This window comes from Anabrus simplex, chromosome 5 (assembly GCF_040414725.1).
Source record: "Anabrus simplex isolate iqAnaSimp1 chromosome 5, ASM4041472v1, whole genome shotgun sequence".
In the NCBI taxonomy this organism is placed as follows: Eukaryota; Metazoa; Arthropoda; class Insecta; order Orthoptera; family Tettigoniidae; genus Anabrus; species Anabrus simplex.
The window spans coordinates 449,716,438-449,743,111 of record NC_090269.1 but is presented as its reverse complement, the minus strand read 5'-3'; the positions used below and the strand labels follow the sequence as shown (position 1 = coordinate 449,743,111).

General features: G+C 38.5%; 1 protein-coding gene across 1 annotated transcript in view; it reads right to left on the bottom strand.

Annotated features, from left to right (window-relative positions):
- Positions 1 to 2,533: 2,533 nt before the first annotated feature.
- The window catches only part of LOC136874636 (zinc finger protein 740-like), an 80,653-nt gene continuing 56,512 nt past the window's right edge, over positions 2,534 to 26,674 (bottom strand). Inside the window, exons 5-6 of the mRNA XM_068227899.1 lie at positions 15,508 to 15,719; positions 2,534 to 2,727 (exon numbers count right to left, since the gene is read on the bottom strand). Coding sequence (XP_068084000.1) covers positions 2,534 to 2,727; positions 15,508 to 15,719 — 406 coding nt within the window. The remainder of the gene's footprint in view (positions 2,728 to 15,507; positions 15,720 to 26,674) is intronic.

The window sequence follows — 26,674 nt, the reverse complement described above, 5'->3', positions numbered from 1 at the left end:
TATTCCAACATCACTTTCTTCATATATTATTATTATCATATCGATTCTTTCTCTGCCAAATAATTTTTAACTATACGATAATTTGACGTTTGCAATCTTCTAACCATCATTCATACACTTGATTAATCCATTTTTTCTCAATTGATGTCATAGCCATTTTATATTATTCCCATATCTCTATATAATTCTGTTCTGATATTATGTGGCACTGTTTGATATTCATACTACAAGTTATTAACCATCACTCACTGGTAATCTCAATTATTCTATGACGTTACCATATACGAGAATCCGTATACGTGAATTACATGACTGTATTGCACAAATAATCTTGTATGGCAAATGCATGGTGCCCGTAATGTTTCCATGTTGGCAATATGTGTGTAGAGATCGGGCCAGCTAGGAAGACATCCGGTGAGGGGAAGTGTGCGAGCGAGAACGCTGACTTCCCCTTGTCGCTCGGTGTTGTGGCGACGTACAGTTGACACGAAATATTTGTTATAACTGACATGTAACACTCCGCAAATTTTTAGTTAGTGGAATTTTCTTCCAGCTCTAAATTACAGACATACGTAGCCGAAAAAAAGAATTATTTACAAGTGTTACAGATGATAAACAGATTTAAGGAGTTAGAACATAATTTAACCTTTTATTATAGTAGCTGTGTATCAATATGCGTACTCATTATTTTGAATTATAATTTAATGTAAAATTAACTTTACGACGATATAGATGCACAGTGTAGAATATGCTTTGCTATAACAGTAGGCTTCATAACTGAGCCACATCTTGTAAAATAAGTCAATAATAATAATATTAATAATAATAACAATAATAATAATGAAGCCGGGCTGAGTGGCTCAGACGGTTAAGGCGCTGGCCTTCTAACCCCAACTTGAAAGGTTCGACCCTGGCTCAGATCGGTGGTATTTAAAGGTGCTCAAATACGACAGCCCCGTGTCGGTAGATTTACTGGCACGTAAAAGAACTCCTGCGGGACTAAATTCCGGCACCTCGGCGTCTCCGAAGACCTTAAAGAGTAGTTAGTGGGACGTAAAGCAAATAACATTATTATTATTATTATTATTATTAATAATGAAAAATGAAATGCCGTATGGCTTTTAGTGTCGGGAGTGTTCAAGGACAAGTTCGGTTCGCCAGATGCAGGTCTTTTGATTTGACTCCCGTAGGCGACCTGCGCGTCGTGATGAGGATGGAATGATGATGAAGACGACACATACACCCAGCCCCAATGCCAGCCAAATTAACCAATTAAGGTTAAAACTCCCGACCCTGGCGGGAAACGAACCCGGGACTCCATTGACCAAAGGCCAGCACGCTAACCATTTAGCCATGAAGCCGGTCAATAACAATAATAAGACAATATGCATCAAGAATGAAACACACTAGAAGAAAAATAAAAACTCTCAGATACTATGCGAAATAGGAGGATCATTTTTTTACGGTCATCTTCTCCTCAGAATGAACTCTAATAGATTACGCGAACAAATCTTTGACTTCTTCCGTTACCGCAAAACAAAACCGAACTGGTTCAAAGAAACTGAAAAAGACCTGGTAGAATTAAAAATTACAGAAAATACACTACTCGGTCGAACAGCTTAAGTAATAACTAAAGAAGAAAATATAAGGTTCCAAGACAAATCTACATTAAAAGCTAAGTCTATTATATCGGAAGATGAGCGGAAACGAAGGTCAGAAATAATGAAGAAATATTGGGCACTAAGAAAAGAACAACACACAGAGAAACATACTCCAAAGAGGGGGAAACGAAATAATGATAATATTAATAATAATAATATTAATAATAATATTAATAATATTAATAATAATAATATTAATAATATTAATAATAATAATAATTTTTGTTATAAGGCGAGAAAGAAGCAGGGTTAGACTACATGATCGTTGTCCCTAGCTCCTTAATGCCAAGATTTTCTTGCCCTGTTGTAAAATAAGAAATGTGACTTCATGATATGACATATATAACGATATAATGGTTCTCAGGTACAGAAACAAAATATAATTCATGAAAAGAAACACCGTAAAGGGTCTACATATGCTGAGTAAAAGGCAACAACGTACGTATAACTTAAATGACACTTGAAATACTAAATAAAATAATGACAATATTGACAAAATGAGCACATACTTGTTTTAAATGTCCTCTGGAGCTCTTCAGTTTCGCTGAGTTCTCCGTGGTCCTCACCGGATGACGTGTCGTCGGCTCCCAGCTGGATCACAACGGACTCGATAATGTCTTCAAGAGGTTCCTCATCCCTCACGAAATCTTTCTCCACCTTCTTTGTGTGTTCACATTTATGCTTCCAGTCTTCGGTGGATATTGACGTGAATTTCTGTCTAGCGAGTTTTTCTACGTCGTCAATAGTGAAGGTGGCGTTGTGAGAAGCTACCCAGTTCTTCACTTTTGCCCACATTATTTCAGTACTGTTTAAATCAGGGTGATATGGGGGCAGTCGAAGGACCGAGTGTCCGTACTGTTCCATGAGTTCATCTAGGACGTAGGTTTTATGTGCCGGCGTGTGCAATTTGATAAGCTCATAAAGCTCGTGTTTGTACATCGTCTCACGGCGTGGATGTTCCTATTCACTAGCCAGGAGGTCGTCACTTTACGTGAGCTGGACGTTGGAGCAAGATCTGCTTCCTTGGTGTGATATGACGCGTTGTCAATCACGAGAACACTGCGAGCTGGAACATTAGGTGTAAGCATATCTTTTACCCACTTAAAAATTGTCACTATTCCTGTCATCGTGGTAGTCGCCACTCTTGCTGCCAGACTTCCAGATTAGCAGACAGTTCTCGGTGAAACCCATTTCACCGCCAGCATGTACAACTATAAGTCTTCTTCCTTTTGACATGGGCGCTGATATACCGGATATTGAATTATCAGACCAGCCTTTGCTGGATGCATGGGACGTATGTACATACACAGGTTTCATCCGTGTAGACTATAGGCCTATCCTCCGCCCGATACTGGGCAATTTTTTTCAAATAACCAAATCTTTTGTATTTTATGTCATGCTTTTCCATTAGGATGCGCTTATTAGTGTTTTTTTTTTTCAACGATATCCTAGTGATCGAAGGATTCGCTTGACACTGGTATTGGATCCTTCTCTAACTTTGCACGAATTTTTGAAACTGTAGGAAAACATTTTTCAACTAAATAAAAATTGTTAACAATACGACGTACGGCACCTTCGGTTTTCCTAATTCTATCGCTTTTCGCTCTTAATCCGTACCACAGAACTTTCTGACAGTCCAACAGCTGCTGCTACTCTTTCCTGCACTTTCTTACAATCTATCACGAACTGTTCTCCAACTCCCTCCCTTTCCATAAAGTCTATAACGTTCGAGATTGCTGCACGAGTCTGACTCTACGATGCAGGCTACTTTTAACGCCTTCCATACTGTCACAGATAGGCCTAACGTACACCACCACTAATCATAGTTACTCCACAATGATAAATTACAAAGCAGCGCGCGTCAGCTGCGTGTACACTGAACTGTCCTTGTAGCAGCAGGGGATGCGCTACGCTGGATCGTCCAAAGAGCGCATTCCCGGCCAGACGTCTTCCTAGCTGGCCCGATCTCTAGTGTACCCTAACGCCATTTATCCATGGACAGTGGAAGTAGGCTCTGCTCTCCAGAGCGTGCTACGCTGCGCGCGGCTTGGTCTGCCATTAGAACTCAGTGTGAAAGGTCGCTGGCAGCGATGATCCTACAGTGATAGTTTAATATCCCTTTTAGGGATCAAATATGGTCTTGATTGATTGATTTATTTATTTATGAAAACCTAAAATGTAAGATTGTGCACAGTATAAATTTTGTTCTGTGACTGTGTTTGCGGGCTGATAGGTCAGTGTGGATATTATGCTATCGTTTTGGTTTTCACTTCTGTAAGTACTTTGTACCTTATTTAATTATTTGTTTGCGGGCTCATATTTATGTTCATTTCTGTGTTTGGTGAATTTTGCTGTGCACATTATTGTGAGACTGGATGTATGTTCTCGCTTATTCGTAATTTGGACGTCATGTTGGAACCGTTCAAATGATATGCGATTGCTTGTCCGGATACCTTATGGTTGCTGTGGTCCTTTCTCATTTTATTTTACCCTCTGATATATTTTACTCTGCTCATTTTACATGTGTTTTCATTGACGCCGGTGTTATTGCTAGTTATTTTATTCCTGCTCGTTACTTGTAAATCTTACCTGTGTTCGTGTTAAATTTTCTTGGTCATTTTGTTCTCATTTGCCTTCTTTCCGTAAGTTTGGTCTTATATTGAACTATGCACCTCGTAATCACTAGTGTCATAGATTGTTTACTTATTATTATTATTATTATTATTATTAATATTCATTTGTTAACCAAGTTAGTTTATCCTTAAAGCTTATAGTTAACATGAACTCATTTCAAGTTGTAATATTTTAAGGTAATTTTTCGAGAAATCATTCATTTAACACAATGTTTGGTAGAATTTTACGCAATTATTCGTGGAGAATTTTATAACGTTGGGTATCTTTGCATACATTGTCGTGTTATCTTATCTTGCCTCAAGCTAGTCCGTAACTGGGCCATTTTTGCTTATCTTATCTCTTCCTGGATCTTACGTAACAGTGTGATTATTATGACCTTATCCGGTGCGTTGAGTCTGCTCCTGTGTGCCGTCGCTAAATGAGTACTGTATATTGTTCGCTCCTACGTGAGAATGTGTGACTGTTTCGTATCGTACCGACTATGAATTTTGATCTTCGTGTTTGAATTACTGGTTGGAGTTTAATCCTGTTATGTTAACATTGTTCTTTTTGGAGTCTGCTTATGTGTTAGGTATTTCTTTCCTCGAGGTATTCTTCAATTAATTTTAATTTGGTGTGATGTGTTACGGAACGTGTTTACTGTCTGCATTCGAAGTAAAATTCCTCCACTAGGAAATGTCCTAAGAAACACATTTTTTTACATAGGTGCTAGGGTAATACAAATTTTAAGTTAGCTTAAGTAGCTCCTTACAGTACGTAGTTGTTCGGTAAAATTAATATATTTATTTCAAAGATATTATTTTTTAAACTTCTTACATTATGGTTCTGTAGAGTTAAAAATAATATTTATTTGGAAAATCTACATTTATTCAGATTTCATCGTTTTCATTTTTGTTAAAACAAAAAACGAGTTTGTTATGTAAATTAAGATTTTGTTTCTTCATATTTTAAAACATCCACTTTTACCTGATTAAATAGCAAAAGGATTTTATATTACTCAGTTGACTATTGCTAACGTTTCCAAATTTCATTTCATGTAAATTTTATTCTGATAATTATAGAGCTCTTTTTTAAAAAATAAACAAGTTGTTATAATTTTTGGAATCCCCGTAGATCCTAGTCCTTTTATTTTGGGTAATGGACCCATCAGCACAAAATTCGTACTTCCACGAGTGTGCTTGGTAAGTCATTTTCTGTAATGCTGTGTTGTATTATTTTGTAGTTTCCTTGTTGTGTTACGTCGCCTATGGCGTTTACTAGTCGAACGCCATTTCTTTTCAGGTGTAGCGTCGCGTTGCAATTCGACCGACATGGATTTCATAATTCATATATAATAACCTCTTCACACGTTCGAATGTCACTGCAATGACACTTATGTACTGTTCACTTCACATTTCCTAGTCAATGGTTGGTTATGTTATTCAGATGACTACCTATTATCCCTATAATCTGACAAAAGTATAACGTTACTTCGTAAGAACCTACATATCTGAGCTAATTTGAAGATCACAACGTTTAACCGTCTATTCATCATCCAATATTAACGATTATATTATAATTTGCAAGATTTATCTGATATAATGCGCTAAGAAATAAGACTTAACTTTTTCCGTAAGCTCCACCGGGGTTGAATTGAATGCTCCAGGACATCTATGGTTCGGGCTCGGCAATTTCATCCTCTCTCTGGTCATCGGTATGCTCTGGGATAGGTAAGGTTCCTCTGTCGTCACTTCAGCTCCGCCTCCTCCGTACATCTCGACATCGTCTTCATAGCACGTCATGAGAGCCACGTCTTTCGCAAATATAACAGAAATAAACATATATGAAGTTAGTTGCGTCATAATAAGGATTTCATAGCCTTATAACATTCTAGCTTCAATGGGATTTCTGACGTTATTAGTCTTCATATCATTTGTAGACTGCCAAAATGTCTACCCTTGTCTCATATGTCTGTATTAAAGTTGTTATATTATGGGTTAGCTATTCCTCCGTATCCTTGAGATTTTCTTTCTTATAACCGTGTCAATGGTTACCCCTTGCCGTCTTATTAATGCCATGTACGCAGTTCTTTCTAATATTCTTCTTGTGTCGCTGATTTATTTACGGTTTCTGTAATTATGCGTTCTTCAATACGTATATACATTCTGTCGATCTTCTTCCTCAAATTTATATCTTTTCTAAGTCTTGAAATATTGTATGCATTAGATATCTCCAGTTCAATACGACCTTTTCTCAAGCTTGCTCTTTCAATGTTCAATAGTAGTGTTTTAACAATTCTGAATTTTTCTTTGTCTCAGTCACTGCCACCTTGATCTTTTCCACTTCGCACTCGTAATTTATTGTATCTCATTGATATGGATGATCTTGGCAATTGCGTCCATTTTTGGTCCATTAATTTATCATTTTATAACAGTGAAACGGCACATTTACCATTATTGCGATGATGTATTCTCTGAGACTTTCAAAGAACATTTATCTCACCTAGGGGAATCTTTAAAAGCCTTCGTAAATCAGATTTGACGGTCACAAGTGTAAACCATCTCATAGTGTTTCACCTTATTGTGACGTTACCGACGTACATTTGCTCATAATCCCGTACCCACGTAGTTAGGACCTGTCATGTTGACAACTGTTCAAATTCCGCGCCCTCAACGTCGTTAAGGTGGCAACATTGAGGTTTGGGTCTGAATAGATGGCAGCAATGAGATTAGCGACGTTCTCTTGTCCAGAAAAGTGAGGTTAGGGTCCGTCAAGATGACCTTTGGCCGGGGTCAATGACCTCGGGTGCTGACTCAGCAGAAGAAATGCTGAAGCCATGGTTCAGTACCACCACTGTTCTACTACTAGTTTTAGGTGTAATAATGACCATCTGCATATTTTTGAACTTTTGTGTCTGTTTGTTTTTCTGAGCTCTTATAACTTGAAAACTACTGGATATATTTCTACCAAACTTCATATTTAGAATCCACCCGTCCTTGGGTAGGTTTCGGGACCAATATTATTTCTGAATACCTAAATTTACTGGGGGATTATTCGAAACCGAAACCATGATTTTGCATTCCCTCAAAATAGGCACATCCAAAATTAAGGGATACTTACCATCCTTAATGGAAATCTATTTCTAAAACTTTTTTCTCCTGTGTATCATTTCGATAGGATTAATAAAGGAGATATCATGAACGGTCGGTTTTTCAGGCTAGTCCAGTGGACATAGCCCGAAAGTTGTCGTACGTGGAGCTGGTTCTAATGACGGTGCAGACCCTTCGTTTCGGGGTATTTCTTGGCTAAACTATAAGTCCTATAACTAAACGGACGGTAAAATCTCAGTTGAATTTGGAGTGATCTACAAATTTGGTCCTGCGAATTTTTGTCGTACCTCTCTCCCTTATAAGTTCAATATGGCTGTATTTCTCAACTGAACGAAAATCTTGTGTTTTTGCACGTATATTTCATTCTTTGACACACTTATAAGAAAGAGTGAGTCATCAAATTTGCTACGCACATTAATACGACCAATGGCCATACGAGAACCGAATTTCATGATTCTAGCTTACATATAAGTATGCAAAATATCTTACGTCACCCTTATATTTTGCTGTGTTTCTCGATTGTAAGTGAATTTTGCACTTTTTACACGCATAATTCAAAGACTGTGCAGACCTTCGTTTCGGGATGATGGGTGGCTAAACGGTAAGTCGTATTAAAAAACAGCACAATCGCTGCTATATTTGGAGAGATCTTCAATTTTAGTCTTATAATTTATTGTCGTGGCTCGATTGTTGATACGTTAGACAGCTCTGCATTTCTCGACAATAATTAAATCTTTCGAACTCAATTGTGACTTGCATTAGAAGAAAGGACTGTCCTTATAATGAAAACTCTCCGTCTCTATTGTGAATGACGGTTGCCAAGTGAGCCTGGCACTTTATCAGAAACTCACCAACCCGATTGTGATTGGTAGTAGGAAACGTGGTCTGACATTATCCTCAACATTTCCCCAATGCCTACCTTACATCGGAGAGAACGTATGGCGTCCTCCCTGATTTGTTTCTAGGATTACACTAAGAGACTGCCTTTACAGTAATTGACGGATAAATCCGTTTACAATACAGAATACCGTAGCGAAGCAAGTATACATTTGCTAGTTTCTAATATATTTAGACCTGTGGAGTTCAGCATGGTAGCAGAGAAAGGAAGAGACACTACGAACCCTGTTTTAAGTACTTTGAAGAAAAGTATCACATACCCGCGAGTTGCTGGGAAGTGATTCGGTTATTCTTCGGTGCGCGAGGATCTGTCACAAAATGTTCAATGAATTTTTTCCTTCGTTTTGCTATTCCCGTTTCGTATCTAAAACATATTTGTTTAGATGTTTTACGAGATCCTTTGGGAATGGTAAGTCATCATTTGTACGGTATGTGTAAAGAAAAATAATGTTTTCCTGGTCGGAGATAGCTGTAGGGCTACAACAGGGGAAATTAAAAAAGCTAATTTTATTCTAAGATAAATACTGTGAAAATAGATAATAATTTGATGCTATTACCGTACGGTACCCCTTGTTCTAGGGCAGCTATCCCTTGTGGATTCTCTGTCTCAATTTCAGTTTAAAGGATCTCAGTCTTGGAATACCGAAGTTGGCCAGCCTGCGGTAGTTGTTGAGTGGTTCCCAAAGTTTAAAATACCGCCCCTTCAGCTCGAAGTCGTTGGCTTTGAAATCTAAAGTGGGGGTCTACTCAACGAAATACACAACTAACTGCCCAATTCAAACTTGAAGCCTCTCTCCAGCTACTCACTGAAATATTTAATACAATTATGCCTCAGTGTTACAACTAAAATATTTAGGCATATCGTGATATGGCTCAGTACAAATTGTCTATGTAATGATCACAGGTTTAGACAATGCAGGACCACCGGGAGTAGTGTTTGTGGCGAATAGCGCAACTCTTTGTTACATCACAGTCATCACATGTGGACAATACAAGCAGTTCATACGATACATTTAAAGAAACGCATAGCATGCCATGTGTATTATAGGAAAAAAATAAGTTGAAGGACAAGGACAACACGAGCAATCAACAATCATCCCGGATTCTTCTCGACATTGGTTTGCAATCTAATTTCGACAAAGAAGGCCTAATTAGAAAGTTAGGCTCAACTCGCCATCAGACAAGGAGTCAAATATCAGTAAAGTGTATTAACAATGTAACATCAACAGTCACGCATACCCTTCAGCTGGAATGACGCGCCATACACAAGAGTTACTAAACTAAAACGACGAGTTTTTCTAACACAAGTTATCATATGCCTACTTACACTGATATTTCTAATACCGACCTAGATAGCTTCAGTCGCTTAAATGCGTCCAGTATCCAACATTCGGGAGATAGTGGGTTTGAATCCCACTGTCGGCAGCCCTGAAGATTGTATTCGTTTTTTCCCATTTTCACACCAGGCAAATACTGTGGCTGTACCTTAATTAAGGCCACGGCCGCTTCCATTCCACTCCTAACCCTTTCCTGTGCCATCGTCGCCATAAGACCTATCTGTGTCGGTGCGAAGTAAAGCAACTTTTAAAAGAGGAAAAATATATTTCTTCATGGTGTAAGACTTGTTGATGAAGATGTTTTAACAACCATGCTGATGTCGGCCTATTAATTGAGACAGAAGAATTATTTGACATTATATTGGAAGGAAAGATGGAATGTGACAGATTGCCAGTCGTCCAGAACCCAATGTTAGGCTACATACAGTACTTGCTGGGAAAAGCCGTCAGTCATATGTCCTCGGTAGCAAACTTACAGACTGACATATTACATCAGTTTTATTAGCAAACCGGGCTGTAGAAGGTATTTCAAGTAGAATATTTACTTCAGAAGATAAAGCATATGAAACTCACTTTCTACAAAACAAGAAGTCTAGAGAAAGGACGATACGAAGGGAGACTACCACAGAAATAGAGTCGTCAATCATTAGGAACATATTTTAGTAAAGTAAAATCCAAGTTTATGAGAATGGAACGAAAATTAAATCGCAAGATCTATAATAGGGGAAGGTATCAGGAGTTTCTGCAACAATATGAAGAGTTGGGTCATATGCTGGTAGTGGACAAAATGGAAGAAGTATTTTCTTATTACACATGACCACCATTTTACATGCCACAAAGTGGAGTCATACGGAAGACAAGGTGAGCAACAAACTGTCTCTGAACGCTACAAGTTTCATTGAATGATTTCTTACTGGTTAGAAGAGAATGATTCAAATATTTCGTACGCACAGAATTGCATTTACGGCTAACAATAAGAAAATTTGAGTAAATCATGAAAAGAATAATGTCCAGAAGGGACCCAAGCAAACCCGTCCAAGAGTACTTATAGAATATCGTGAGATATGTAACAGCATCAGCGATGTTCTTAGCTACAAGGTGCCTAAGAAAATTGACTGATGATGAATTGATGAAATACACTGAAGCCACGACAGCCATAAATCAATTTATGCTGATGACATAATTTCTGGAACGAATGGCTTAAATGAAGTATAGGTCAATAAAAGATTTAATAGAAAACATGAGGAGAGTGGATTTCATCAGAGGAAGTGGAGAGCTAATCAACACACATTATTAAAAATATCCTGTCAGATGTAGGGACAAACGTCCCATTGAATTTCAACAAAAAGACAACAAAAATGCTGGGGATGATAAATTTTATTTGCTATCCAGCGTAAACTAGCCAACATTGTAACCAAGGGGAGAGAATTGAGGTTTTTTGCTTCTATATATGAACTAATAGGGCATTAGTCTCATAATTGTCACTTCTAAAAGATTTATACAATAAATTTGGTCAGGAGGAAAACACTGGGCTGTACCTCTAATACAGGTTTTAATGACTTCTTGGTCAAACCCTCATGAACATTTAACTCATATAAGCGAAATCAGAGCCGATCACTAGTAGGGAATGTAGTGACAAACTTGTGATGTACGGATCTTCAGATACCAGTTAATCGGCATTCCGTCACCTTATTCCTTCAAACGGTGGGCACTGAAGGAAATGGAAAAGTCAAACTACTAAGCTAAATAACAATAGCTGCTTCCATGGAGAAACTATCACTACCAAGGCACCTTGTGGTTCTATCTTGCTTCAAACATGCATCGGAATGTACAACGGGCACTTTCAGACATGAGATTTTGTACTAACTCAAGCGTAAGATTATCTGTGCTTGGTTCTTCAACTATGTAAGGGAAGACATTTGTATGTCCAGGGTGACAAGACATGTCTCTAATGTTGAATCTTCTGATAAAACTTCCCATCACACACACTACAATGGATATGACTTTGTAGAGAATGCTGAAGGTCGCATTGCATTGATAACAATTGTCTAGCACTTCCCCTGAGTGAACATGTATATGTTGCTACTACATCCAAGCAAATGTTTTTTGATACACATCGCAACAAAATGGTCTTTCACTACATTGATTTATTGATTTATTTTTTAATTTATTTATTAGATAGAGCCTATGGTGTGCCATTTTACACTAATAATAATAATAATAAGTTCAAACAATTATAAAAGATAACAAAGGTATAAACAACAATAAATTAACAATTTTAACAGTACCAATGTAACAACAATGACAATGGTAACTGGCAAGTTTAGGTAACAGAAATTAGGAAGAATAAAGTTCAAGGGTTGGAGGAACGGAAGAAAGTGGAAACCTGGAGAGGATTTCAAAGGAATCTTTTAATTTTTTGTCTGAAGGATGTGAAAGTTGTGAATATGTCCATATCCGGTAGTGAGTTCCCATGGGTAGGGAGACAGTGAAAGATAGAGCATTGTTGTAAGGTTAGTGAAGTATGCCAGAAGAATATTATATTTGATGTAGACGCTGATTATTTTGTGAAGTTAACATAAATCAGAGAACTGTAAACGGCTTCTCAGGTCAAGTATACCCAGATAGTTCATAATGTCAGAATCACGAGTCTTAACAATGAAAGAGAAAAATTTAAAAAACACTATTGAGATATGTTTGTGATTGCAGATGAGGACCATGTAGGGGAACAAAATTCAATAATGGGGAGAACATACGAGACAAAGTATAATTTTAAGGCGTTAATATCATAAATTTCAGTGAACCTGTAAAGAATGCCTATGGTATGCATTGCACAGGATTTTACAGAATGAATATGAGCAGAGAAGGTTAGTTTGCCGTCTTTTATAACACCTAGGTCTGATACCTGAGAAGTCGATTGCAATGTATTTCTGTGGATGGTATATGCAGTGTTCGTACCTTGCTTTAGCAATGAAAGTGAGATTGTATTGCACTTCTCAACATTGGCAGATAGATTCCATTTCTTAAACCAGTCACCACGCGAATTGAGAACTGTCTGTAATTCATCACAGTCATCAAGCATAGACACTTCTCTTAGGATTTTCAGGTCGTTGGCGTATAAGAGGAGGGAACACTGACTATTTGGGGTGCAAAGAATTATGCCATTGGTATAGAGAACAAAGAGTAGGGGTCGCAGAATACTGCCCTGAGATACACCTGATATCACAGGTAACCATGATGAGGCAGATTCAGGGAGTACCATTCTTTGTTTTCTGCTGGAGAGGAAATTAGTTATCAATGACAAGACGGGGCCATGGATATTAAATCTGGCAGCAAGCTTATTAAGAAGTCTATGATCCACTGAGTTGAATGCCTTGGCAAGATCTATATAGATTACGTCTAACTGAGATTTATTTTCTATTGTTGAAATGAGGTGGTGATTGAGAACAGTGAGGTTAATGAGGCTTGAGTTTTCGGGAGTGAATCCGTGTTGTTCTTCAGATAGGTACAGTTGTGTGAAAAAGAGGACTAATATTCTTTCAAGGACAGACGATAATATTGGAACGATAGATATTGGGCGGTATGATGAGATACCATGTTTGTTGCCAGATTTGAAAATAGGTGTGATATCAGCATGTTTCCAGCTGTTCGGGAATGTACCAGTAGCCATACACAGGTTTATATTGTAGATAACGGTGCACAAAGAGATGGGGAAGTATTCCTGAGGAATATCATTGGTCCCAGTGGAGCAGTTTGTTGAGAAACTATTGAGAACATTTTGAACTTCGTTAGGGGTCACTGTTATATGTGACAGTGAGCAACTGCAAACACCGTTGATCTGTGGTAGTTCTGTGATAGATGCAGGAGGGGTAAAGATGGAGTGAAAGTACTAACTGAATTTTTGAGACCTTAATTCAGTTGGGTCATCATCACTATGTGGTTTAAGGTTCAGTGGTATCTGGGGTGACTTTCTATGTGATGAAATGAGGGTCTAAAATTTGTAGGGTTGTTTTTAAGGTTTTCCGTTATAGAAGTTATGTGCCGGTTGTAGTCATTTTTAAAATGCGATTTTGAAATTTTCCTAAAGTGCTTAAAAGTATTATACGTGTGTGAAGTGGGGATAAACTTCCAGAGTGACTACGCACGGCGATTGCTTTTTAGCAGCAATTTAGTTTCTGCACTCAGCCAGGGGGGAAATGTGTGTGTTCTGTGTTTGGATAAAGGTTCATGCTGTTAAATAGTGGTAAATATTAAATTCTCAAACAGAAAAACCGCACTGTTGATTTCACGTTCAGTTGATAACCAGCACCAAGGGAAGGATGACAAGTCCTGGTTCACGACTAGCCAGTCCATTTTACTACACAGAGGAAATGTTTGCCTTGCAATGGATGGGAAATCTTCATGTCGATAAGCAGGTAGACTGAGGGTAGCTTCGATTGAGTCATGATAAGCGCTAAGAATTTTCTGCCAACAGATACACTAACACTGGTTACTGTAGAGAAGACGAGGTCCAACATTGCCAGATTTTCAGTGGGTTTTAAGCAGAAGTGATGCAGATGAGGAAAGTTTATGAAATTAGGCAAAATAAATGAGTCTACAGGGTCGGTTACTGTTCCAGTAGTTGTAGACTGCCAGAATATTTGTGAATTTAAATCACCGACTAGCACAATATCGTTGGATTTATTCAGAGGCAAAACCGCTGAATTAAAGCAATCTTTTAACTCTGTGATATCATCAGATGGTGGACGGTAGAAGCAGCCAAGTAACAAGTTTTTTACTTCTGGAGATCGTAATTTCAACCCAGGTTTTCTCACATTCGGTTTTTAGGTTGGGTCTGTGACGGGCTTTAAGTTTATTACTTACAGCAAACGTTACACCACCTCCATGCGTACCGGTAACTCCGTTTTAACGGAAAACTGAACAGTTATACGAGAATTTAAGTTCACTGTGCGAGACAAAATCAGGTAACCAATATTCAGTGAAACATAAGATATCAAACTCGCTAAATTCAGGTACACTGCATACACAGTAAGTTCATTTGTTTCTAAGACGCTCGGTATTCTGATCATAAACATTAAGCGGTCCTGCATTTAAAATGCACGTCGCCAGAAGAAAGTAAGGTAACGAACACAGCACGTGAGGAAGCATAGCAACCTTTCCTCCTTTCAATGGAAGAGAGAGAGGTATGGCGAAGCACGGGGAGATCAGAGACAAACAAAGCAGAGAAAATGTAATACTGCTCAGAAAAGCACCATTGTAGTATTTAATCACACGACACTTCACTTGCTTCAGGGATGGTTGTAGATACGAAAGCACAGTACAACACACTTCTATACACAAGAAAGACAAAGGAAAGAAAGTAATATTTCGGGGGTACAAAAATACGAATGTGCCCAGTTACCATCTGTGTGCTAACATATGCCCCTTGAGGTGACTTCTTGTATAGAACACACTTTCACATATATTAGAGGAAAACTGGTTTTTTTTCGGAATGTGATAATAAGTGTCTATTTAAGCTACGCTGAGTGATATATGCATTACCGCATAATGTACAACGGAACGACCGTTCTTTAGAGTGAGATAACATGTGATTTTTAAGATAATCCTTGTTGAAGAACCTCTCGTCACACATATTACAGGCAAACGGTCTGTCACCAGAATGAGACAAGGAGTGTCTATGCAAATTACCTTTTGTAGTATATGCATTATTGCAAAACCTACAGCGGAATGACCGTTCTTTAGTGTGACATAACATGTGATTTTTAAGATAATACTTGTTGAAGAACCTCTCATCACACACATTACAGGCGAAGGGTCTCTCTCCAGAGTGAGACAAGGAGTGTCTATGTAAATTACTTTTAGTACTGTATGCATTTCTGCATAATGTACATTGGAATGGGCGTTCTCCTGAATGAGACAAGAGGTGCCCCTTAAGGCTATAATTCGTGACAAACGTCTTGTCGCACATAGTACAGGAGAATGGCCGTTTTTCATTATGAATTAGTATATGGCGTTTTAAGATTCTTCTCGTTTTGAATGACTTGCAGCAACTATCACATGAATAAACGGAACCCTTTATTAATTCTGCAACATTCTTGACACTGGAAAAAAAAAAAAAACCTCATTAACGTTTCTGGGAACAAAAGATACAAACAATATAAGACAGGTTTTCAATTGACCCATGTTTTTAAGGTACATTTGTGATAATACTGCATTACTTTGAACAGAAAATGTTAAAATGGTAAGAAATAATAAATTGAGCATTTCAAGCTAGATCATCTGGAAAACTTGCAGGTTGTCGTGGAGGTAAAGAGTACGCGATGAGAGAGATACCCAATTTAGAAATAATATACGTTCACACCCTGGGTAAAATAAACAAAATGCAGGATAAGCATTGTTCCTAAACATGCGAAAAAAACATGTGAGCAGTTTTAGTAAAGGCATGTTCATAAAGTTATTGTATTTCTAAATGAAATACAGGAAGTATATAATATTTCTGGAACGGTCCCTCTGGTAACTATCATTCAGCCAATTACTGTCTTCAATTCAAGAGGTTACGTCACTAAAAAATCGACATGGCCTAGCAGATGTAATACTTGGCTGCATCTGCATCCTCGGGTTGGATATTAATTGTTCGAACCTCAGACCAGGGACAATGATTTATCCATGAGGAGAAGTTGGCTAACATGCAACAGCAATCACTTGACTGCAGTCAAGGCAAGGCAAGGAATGCAATCTTCATAGGTGCTGCATTCCTTTACCTACAAGATGTTGTCAAAGGCTATTTGTACTCTGGTTCTTTACGTGACCAAAGGGGAGTGAAAGTTAGGTGGATTAATGTTCCTTATTCATGTTACAAGAAACAAATAAGGAATTAGAAACAATTATTTGTGTTGTAAAAATCCGAGGACAGTGGCAGGAGGGTATGTGAAATCAGGTATAAAGCTATATGTAAAAACTGGCTTTGATGGTGCAGTGAAATCCAGCAAATGGAGGAGGATAATGCACATGGCCGTGAAAGGTAAGAGAAAGGCGACAATTGTTGGAGTCAGTCTTGATTAGAGGCCTGCAAATAAACAAAACAACAATGCAAACTAGCAGTATACAGATGTCTGTGAAGATGCTTTCTTAATTCACAGAGGCTGAATGCAGATAGGTACCTAGGTTTAAAAAAGAATGTAATTTTATTTTGATCTGATGAATCTGAGGTACAAGAAGATTCTGAATCAACAAATGAAGAACATTTTCTCTATTTTCGAAAATGAAAATGATCATCCAAATTTTGTCCCATTGGAGTTTCTGGACATGCCACAAGACTATCACATGGAACTGCTCAAATTCAATCCTTCCTTGAGTAAAAATTATATATCTAATCAACCTCATCTTTCAATTTTTCCAAATGACAGCTGTACTACGGCTTTCATCTGATACAGATTTGTTATAATCTGTTTTGTCATGGAATGTGCTACCCTCGGGAATAAGCACTGAAACATGCCACCGTAGATTTGTAGAAGGCAATTAAGCCCTGCCTTCCTGAAGCATTGGAGACGATCAGAAATAATGAAGGAGAATGAGACAGAAATGGTATTGAGTATAATATATTTATTGAAGGCTAAACACAGAGAATAATCGACAGTGTTATACATTACAGATGTAACATTTGGCTGTTGCAGAGGTCAGTCACCACCTAATAATGGAAGGGTTTCATAAGAGGAAGGGTAGGAAGACTACTCAAAAGGCCTCTGTAAGATCACTTTACTGGGAGCAACAAATATTGTGGGAAATACCATGACATTGTATTCATGTTATGTGAAAATGCAAGATTAGAAATTATCTACTATTATTGCTGTAACCTGTGGATTATTTTGAAACCTTCCACAGCAGAAAGCTTCAAAGTAGCGGAGTAAATATATTCTATGTGTAAATGTAGTTAAAAATCTTACATTTCAGGTCGTACTGTTCAATTATTATACTAAATGGTGTATGGCGTTTAGCGCCGGGAGTGTCTGAGGACAAGTTTGGCTCGCCAGATGCAGGTCTTTTGATCTGACTCCCGTAGGGGACTTGCGCGTCGTGATTAGGATGAAATTATGATGAAGGCGACACATACACCAAGCCCCCGTGCCAGCGAAATAAACCAATTATAGTTACAATTTTCGACCCTGTAGGATATCGAACCCGGGACCGCTGTGACCATGGAGCCGGGCATTCAATAACTGAAGCAATATTTTATTTAAGTTTCTGATTAAGGAACTTAAACTGATATGCATTTTCTGTTTATTCGTTTGAAATTAACTGCAGCAAAATAAAGAGTGAACCTACAAATATGTAAATGTAACATATTTCATATTTGCTTTTTGCACTAAAATAATATGTTCTAATTTTAGAATTCCTTATGTTTAGCTTCACCTGTGAGTGGGGGACGTAGAATAGCTCCCAGGGCATCTGCTGTCTGTCATAAGAGGCAAATAAAAGAGTCCGCAGAGGCACTTAACTTGCGAACATTGGTTGGCGACCATGGCGTACTTAGCTGAATCCTGGTATTGCTTCCACTTACTTGAGCCAGGCGAACCACTTTCATTTCTCTTGATCAATTCTTGTTCTCTTCCGACCTCGATGGTATTAGGGAGTTTCACACCCTTTTTGAGTAATTGAATTGTTGAAAGAATAAATGGTCACGTTTGTTGCTGTTCATCTTCATACACTCGGTTATTCATTAACACATGCGGTGCTGTGTAATGTTAATTTTAAAGTTCAGGAAGACGTGAAAATTATTCACACTTCCAAGTTTGGTTCACGATTCTTTGTTACTACAACAGAATAGAACACAACAACTAAGCACAAGTATAAAATTTTGTAAGTCTTTTACGCAGAGACCTAGTAAATTATGGACGCATGAAAAACGAACTAATATTCACATACATGTAAATGATTTTATGGCTTTACTTGACGAGTCAATGTATCTTAATTACATGATTCTATTGTAATAATAATACAAGTAGCTCATGTCTGTCAATAGAAGTTTAACAAATCTATGACGGACGTAACAAAAAACTTCATAACCTCAAACGCAATCATAACTGACAGACATGGCAAATATCACATGACATCGTTAAATAACATTTGTGACAACACAACACCGATAAAACGAATTGGGGAAGACTCCAGGAAACCCTGGAATAGCTTGTGAAATTAGATGACGCTGTTCGTGATATTTCATCGGACGATGAATTCAACACAGGTATTGCAACATCATGTGAGGAGAAGATTGATGATGATGATGCTTCTTGTTTTAAGGGGCCTAACAGCGAAGGCCATCGGCCCCTGAGGAGAAGATTGAGAATGCTAGAAATTCGATGCATCACACGATGTTACGAACAGACGAAGGACTAGCATCTTCAGTATCAGATGTTCACATAGAGCCACCTGCCACAATACCAATAACACTCACTCATTCTATTAAACTATCTACTATAAAAGTGGAGACATTTTCCGGTGATGGTGAAACTTGATCGCGATTTTGGGAACAGTTTTAGTCATCTGTTGACCTGAATCCTGCAGTATCAGTCAATAATAAGCACGTATTTTGGCGGGTTACTTTGAAGGTGAAGCCAAACGATTCGTTGATGTGATCGCCCTCATCGCAGACAATTATAATGAAACAGAAATCATCCTTCAGTCTAAATATGGACACAAAACCACGTCACACAAGCAGATTTAGACTTTATTGAAAATCTGCAACTATTCGGTTTGTAAATGCTGAAACTTTAAACGAAATGTACGTTGAATGCAACTGTCAAGTACGAGCTCTTCGAGCCCTAAGGGAAGATACTGACAGCTATCGTCGTATTCTTGCACCGAAAATTCTGCGGACATTCTCTGAAATCTTCTGCCGACAGAACATACTGCAGAAGGTAATATCACTAAGCTGATGGAATTCTTGAACAATAAAATCGAAGGAGCTACTACAACAAAGAAGATTTGAGGCGACTCTTTCTCCTTAATTTCCTTCCAGAAACATTGGCTGTTACTTAGATTCAAATTACTTCAGTACACTTCAGTATTTTATGTCAATCAAGCACTCCTACAGTCTTCTTTGGACCTTACAGAGAGATATCTGATTAGATTTCTTTGGTATCACATGGCAGAGGATAAATATGGCACATGCCACACCACTGAGGATATTGTCAGCTACTGTCCTACCAGTGTACACTTCGACCTTTCTTGTATACCATTCTTTTCATTTGTAACAATCTGAGAACTAGCCACAATAAACCACCATTTATTCCCTTCAGCAGCTGCACTTGTCGATAAGCATATAGGCTATACATGGATGACTTGATTTGTTAAGTTTCAGATGAAATTGAATCCTGCACAATTTACAAAGAGCTGGTGGCTATTATTATCCAACTTTGTCTTTCAAAATAAGTTATGTGTAATATATTGTATGTACATTATAAGACATGGTTTGGAAGAATAGCAGGTATTATAGCCTGGGTTATGCCACGTAAACAAAGGCATAATGATAATAATTATTATTAATCCAATTCACTGCAATGCATTTGGAAGTTGAATAACCTAAAACACAGTCTGCATGGTTGCTAGGTAACATCGTCTCACGCATTTTGTATCCCCAACTTCAGATGACCACCGCAGCCATGACATGTTTAGGTAAAAATTTCAATAAGTCCTCTGATACACAGGAAGACACTGACAACATTAACCACTTGTGCTGCAATTTATAAAAATCTCTTTTCATCTCCAGTAATTAGACTTTTAATGCATTATTTTTCTTTTGCATAATAAATGAATGGAAGTTTTTATTTCAAGTATGTTCTGATCATAAACAGCCAAATTCATTGATGAACTCAAGTAGTACATAATAATAATAATAATGTTATTTGTTTTACGTCCCACTAACTACTCTTTTACGGTTTTCGGAGACGCCGAGGTGCCGGAATTTAGTCCCGCAGGAGTTCTTTTACGTGCCAGTAAATCTACTGACACGAGGCTGACGTATTTGAGCACCTTCAAATACCACCGGACTGAGCCAGGATCGAACCTGCCAAGTTGGGGTCAGAAGGCCAGCGCCTTAACCGTCTGAGCCACTCAGCCCGGCAAGTAGTACATCAACATCAACTGCTTCTTTATTTTATTAAAGTGATAATGAATGAACAAGTATTATTACCACTCCTTCTGAAGAAGGTCACTCCAGATGAAGGATTGCTTTTTCCACTGAAACACAAAATAACCAGGAAGAAGGTACGGAAAGAAGAAAGAATGTTAACAATTTATAGAACCCAGCAGATGTTGTGGAGAGAGCCCACCATGAATTTCAGGCATCCCTCATGGAAGAGGTATGTGGAACTATTTTTCTGAAAATGGTCTATGAAGACTGGCAAGTTACTGTATTCGTGGAACCATATTCAAAGAAGTATAGAACATCTTACCATAGTGAATTCAACAGGAAAGCAGAGATCTATACACCTTGATATTTGATGCCTGGGAAAGAAAACACAAGTGATGTGGTGCTATGTAGAGGAAAATCCTGCATCTTATGCCTGTTACTTCATATGCATATCTGCATACAAATGTAAACATTTTACTGCAAATAATTAGATTTTGATAGCTGTTTTGGAAAAGACTAAAACTTAATGTTTCAAATTGATAAAAATGGAATTCATTGATTTTTATGATTATTTCAAATCATTATCATAATTTGCATTTCCTCTTGTTCAGCTCCTCCCACGTTGGGGTGTTGACAATTCTCCATCACTCCCCTTCAGTCTCCTCCTTCTTATACTGGTCCTCCCATTTTGCTGTAGGTCTCCCTCTTGCCCTCTTTCCTTCCATCTTAGCATCCATTACTTGTTTAGTATCCTTCCCTTATCCATCCTCATAATGTGTCCAAACTATCAATTTTCTCTTCTCTATCCTGACTGCAATATTTCTTATTCTATCTCTCCTTGTTTCCCTACCATACTCCTCAGGGAATTCATTTCACTTGCTTAAATTTCACTCTCACTTTCTGCTGTCAAAATCCAAGTCTCTGATGCATAACTGAATATAGGCGTATAGTACATCTTGCACACTGTCTCTTTTTCATAGGAAATTTTCTGCTCTATGCCAAGCTCCTTACATTCTGGTAGAACAAATTTCCTGCTTGTACCCTTCTATTGCCTTCTTCTCTTTCTCCTCTTGTCACCACCACTGCTTTGCTCCTCTCCACAAATCATACCTCTCTACATTGTCATTTAAAGCCTCTAGTTGGTCTTGCACTTCCATACAGTTGACTCATCTGCAAACAACAATTACTGAGCAAGTGGCCATGCAATTCTGAGCTTGTATTCAGGAGATAGTGAGTTCAAACCCCACTGTTGGCAGCCCTGAAGATGGTATTCCATGGTTTCCATTTTAACACCAGGCCAATGCTGGGGCTGCCTTAACTGAGATCACAGCCATGTTCCTCCTACTCCTAACCCTTTCCTACACCATATTCGCCACAGGACCTATCTATGTCAGTGCACATAAAGCAAACTGCAAAAAAAGCTATATTTTCATATACCCTCCATATTGTGCCTTTGATTCCTTCAGCATTTCACCCATAACCATTATAAACATAAGTGGAGACAATACACTTGCCTGTCTTAGTCCAGTTTTAATCGAGTCTTCCCACTGGACTCCGCACACAACTGAAACAATTCTTATACATTGCTTCCATTAGTTTCACATCCTATTTTTCTGAGGGCTTCCCACACCTTTTCTCTTTTAACACTATTGTATGCCTTCTCTAGATCAAGCAATACCATCACCAGATCAATTTCATCATTAATCTCATGGTAAATACAGGGTCTACCATTGACCTGCCCTGTCAAAACCCTTTTTGCTCTTCTTCTAAATTTCTTTCCACCCCTCCTCTCATCCTTCCTGCTATTATTTTCTCCAATATTTTGGCTACTTGTGACAACAGTATAATTCCTTGATAATTGTCACACACCTTCCCAAAATCTTTCTTAAATCTAGAATTGTTACACCTTTACACCAATTATCAGGAACTTTTTTTCCTCCATATACACCGTAGAAACATATATAAAAAATCTAGACCAATAAATCCTCCTGCCTTTACCATTTCCAGAGATATTTCATCCATCCCTGCTGCTTTTCCTGTTTTCATCTGTTTAACAGCTATTTCCACCTCTGCCATTGCAATATCAATCTCCATTTTAGGATCATCCTCATTTACCACTATACTTCCTTCTGCATCATTTCTCACATTCAAGAGTTCATCAAAATAGTCTTTTGACCTATTATTCAACTCCACTGGGTCTGTTATTATATTTTCAGTCTCTTTCTCCACTTGTTTTGGGTAGATTTTTCTTTTCTCTATTTTTTAATCAATACAGCATCCTTTCCCACCACACGAATCCTTTTCAAACACTCATGTGAATATCTCCCAACAATTCTTACTTTCCCCATTTACCACTTTTCACACTTACTTTTAATTTCCAGTTGTTTAATCTTACATCCTTCTTTCCTATCTCTATTCCATTCTTGCCACAGTTTCTTTCTTGTTTAACAACATTCTTGACCCTTTCATTCCACCAAGGTGTCTTCTTTTCCTTCACTCTCACTGAAGTTCTGCACAGCTTACAAACATGTTTATGACTTTGGTCCATTCATCTTCCACATTTTGTATTTCTGATACAGGGATGTAAGTCTGTGTTAATTCCTCCTGAAATTTCTCCTGAGTTCTTATATCTTTTAATTTCCATAATTTTATTTTCTTCTGTCTTATTTCTCATAATCTCATAATTTGACCTATTTTCAATTTTGCTGCCAATACTCGGTAGTCTTCATCAAATGCCTCACCTGGTAGTGCTATTACAGCCAATGACAGTTTCTGATTTATTTTCTCAACTTGAAAAATAATGGGCTTTTCTCCTATTACCCCAGCCATATCTAGTGACTGTTTCACTATTCTTCTTTCTAAATCATGTGTTAGCCACATTCAATCCATTTCTCTCACAAAAATCAATCAACTTATTCACTGTTTCATTCTCCATATCCAAATGGACCAATAACTTCTTCTTTACCAATTCTATCATTTCCAACCTGTGCATTGTGGTCTCCCATGACTATCTCTTCCATATCGGTGATTATTTACTCAAGTGTCTCTAAGAATTCCTCCATATTTTCCTCCCTGTTTCCAGTTTGGGGTGCATAAACTTGGATGAAATTGTTAACTACTTCATTCATCCTCAGTTGCACTCTGATTATTCTACAGCTATTGTAGTCTTCCCTATCCACATTTTCAACTGGAATTTTGTTAACACTCACTACCACTCCATTCCTTGCCTCACCTCCTTCACTCCAATACAGGGTGTACCCTGTACTCATCCTGTTCACCTACTTTTCCCTCCAATTGTTCTCACTCAGTCCTATCATTGCCACACCCTTCTTCTCCACAACATCAATCAGATCTTCTGATTTTCCTGTCAGCATCATAACACTTATTACTCCCACATTCATAATATTAATTCCTAGTTGCCTACTAATCACAGCTCCCCCAGCACAAGAACTGCACGTCACTTTCCTGAAGCTGATAATTACCACCACTCACTTTAGGCTATTGTTATGATGGGGTCGCCATTCCCAAGACATTTTAAAGCTACTGCCAACGATTATTCAGGCCGCCCCTTACATGGGGAACAGATGCACTTGCAGCCGCCCCTAACATGGGAAACAAAACGCCGCTGATGAATAGTGTACACATAGTATTCCCTGAGGGGAGTACTGGGCTGCTTCTTCCACAATCTGCACAGTTCTGAGGTCAATCTTCTCCACTGTAGTCACTCTCATTGGGCGGCAGTACTGCAAAAATGTGCACACAGCTGCCCTCGTAAAGCCACCAACCGAACCTCTTGCATATGTAGGTCTTCACTCGCACACTGAGCTGGGACACTTACCTGATGCTGCACACCGAGGTAGTGTGCTCTGAGACTCACGTAGGCAGGAGCAACACTCCTCGGACAGGGCAGCTTCCGATGATGGTCCCTAACTTTTCAAGTACAGTACGATTGCTTAATTTTACAGTTTTGATCCCTTGGATTAACTTCCTAACGAATGGCCCACAAAACAGAGCCTATACAATTATTTTTATTTATTTGAATAATTGCTTTCATTAGCTAATGATCTAACCACTCACCTAACTTTCCTACTTGTGAACGCTACTTTCTGAACAGCATAAATTCTAAAATTGTTTGTGTGCCTAGCCTACCATATGCATGAGGTTTGTTTGGCTGGTGGCTTTACGGGGGCAGCTGCGTACATTTTTGCAGTACTGCCACCCAATGACAGTGAAACAATTGACAATCAGCAGTTAATTGGGCTCAGTCTGGACAACAATTACTTCAGATATACATACGTACTGTGACATATCATATATGCCCCATAATTAATTTATTCAATATTGCACAACACTGTGCATTCATCAGATTGGAAAGTTTTGTATGAGCAGCGGTTTGCCAACGGACTTCAGTCCGGACCGCGCATAGATAGAGGGGAGGCAGTGGCAAGCTTCCAAACTGTGGGTATTTTAAGAATTTGAACGAGGCTGCAAGGTGTGTTGCAGCATCGCCTGTTGCTAAGTGTTTGAAATAGACCTATCACAAGTGTGTAGGCATGGCCGACTGTGACAGAAATCCCCAAGACAAGCGAGGCAGCGATACCAACTTCATACACCACAGAGCTGACCCTACCATCAACCAACGGGTGAAATCTCTCATTAAGCCTATGCTTCATGGTTTTAATATGTCCACTGAGTTGGGGATGAATTTAGAGACGCCTCTGTGTTAACATTTTTGCTACTGATCATTACAATTTTGAACTGACTTTCAACGGCTGCCTGCTTTGTTCTCAAATGGCAGTTGAGACACCAAGCCTTAGTTCCCTAGGGAACCGCCTGGTTTGAATGAGACAACCGCAAATATAAAACCATAAAACATTCTCAGTCATGAGGCCGTGTTCACGCCAGCTGTGACGGCGAAAGTCCTTGTCTCGAATACCTTCAGTGAGTATATTACCATTTAGCTGAGACAGTGCAAAATGAACAGTGACTTAATCTTGAGAACTATGTTAATAACGCACTAACATGGAGCAGTTTAATTCTGTGATTCACGGGAGTGAAAAGTACGTAATTTTGTGGCAGTTACCTCTGCCCACATTTGGAAGACGGGAATGCCAAGTGTTGTAGGCATGGCTTCGTTCGCATCAGTAAAACAGTACGCATTGTTGTAGGCATACAATTAACTTTTGCAGACCGAACGTGTATTTATGTATGCCTAAACTGTTATCGGATCATGAACCGCGGTCGTGTACGTTGCAAACAGAAAGTGATGGTATCTTTCCCGCCAAATAGTAACAGTAAACAAAGTCCTATGTCTGTATGATTTAATACAAAGTTTTATTTTAATTGTGCTTTTATTTAGGGAACGTGTGTACATAAAAACAAAGAGATACGGTATCTTCATTACAGGAGTGCTATTGAAATTAATCAAGATGGCAACGTCAAGATGTAATAAAGAGTATAGTGTCAACCTCCTATGTTCTGATATGGAGGAGTAAATCTACAGGCGCAGCAGTAATGTGCCGGGCTGAGTGGCTCAGACGGTTAAGGCGCTCGCCTTCTAACCCCAACTTGGCAGGTTCGATCCTGGCTCAGTACGGTGGTATTTGAAGGTGCTCAAATACGACAGCCTTGTGTCGGTAGATTTATTGACACGTAAAAGAACTCCTGCGGGACTAAATTCTGGCACCTCGCGGCATCACCGAAGACCATAAGAAAGTAGTTAGTGGGACGGAAAGCAAATAACATTATTTATTAGCAGTTATGTGACTGGTGTGGAAGCAGTATCGACAAGATGAGTACTATGCCTTGAATTTTACTGCATGTTCTTAGATAGAAGGAATCAGCTTAGTTCCAAGCATTGTAAAAATAATTGGAACACTAAATGTCAGCCCTGTCAAGCTGAGACTTTTTTATTTCATTTCAGTTAAA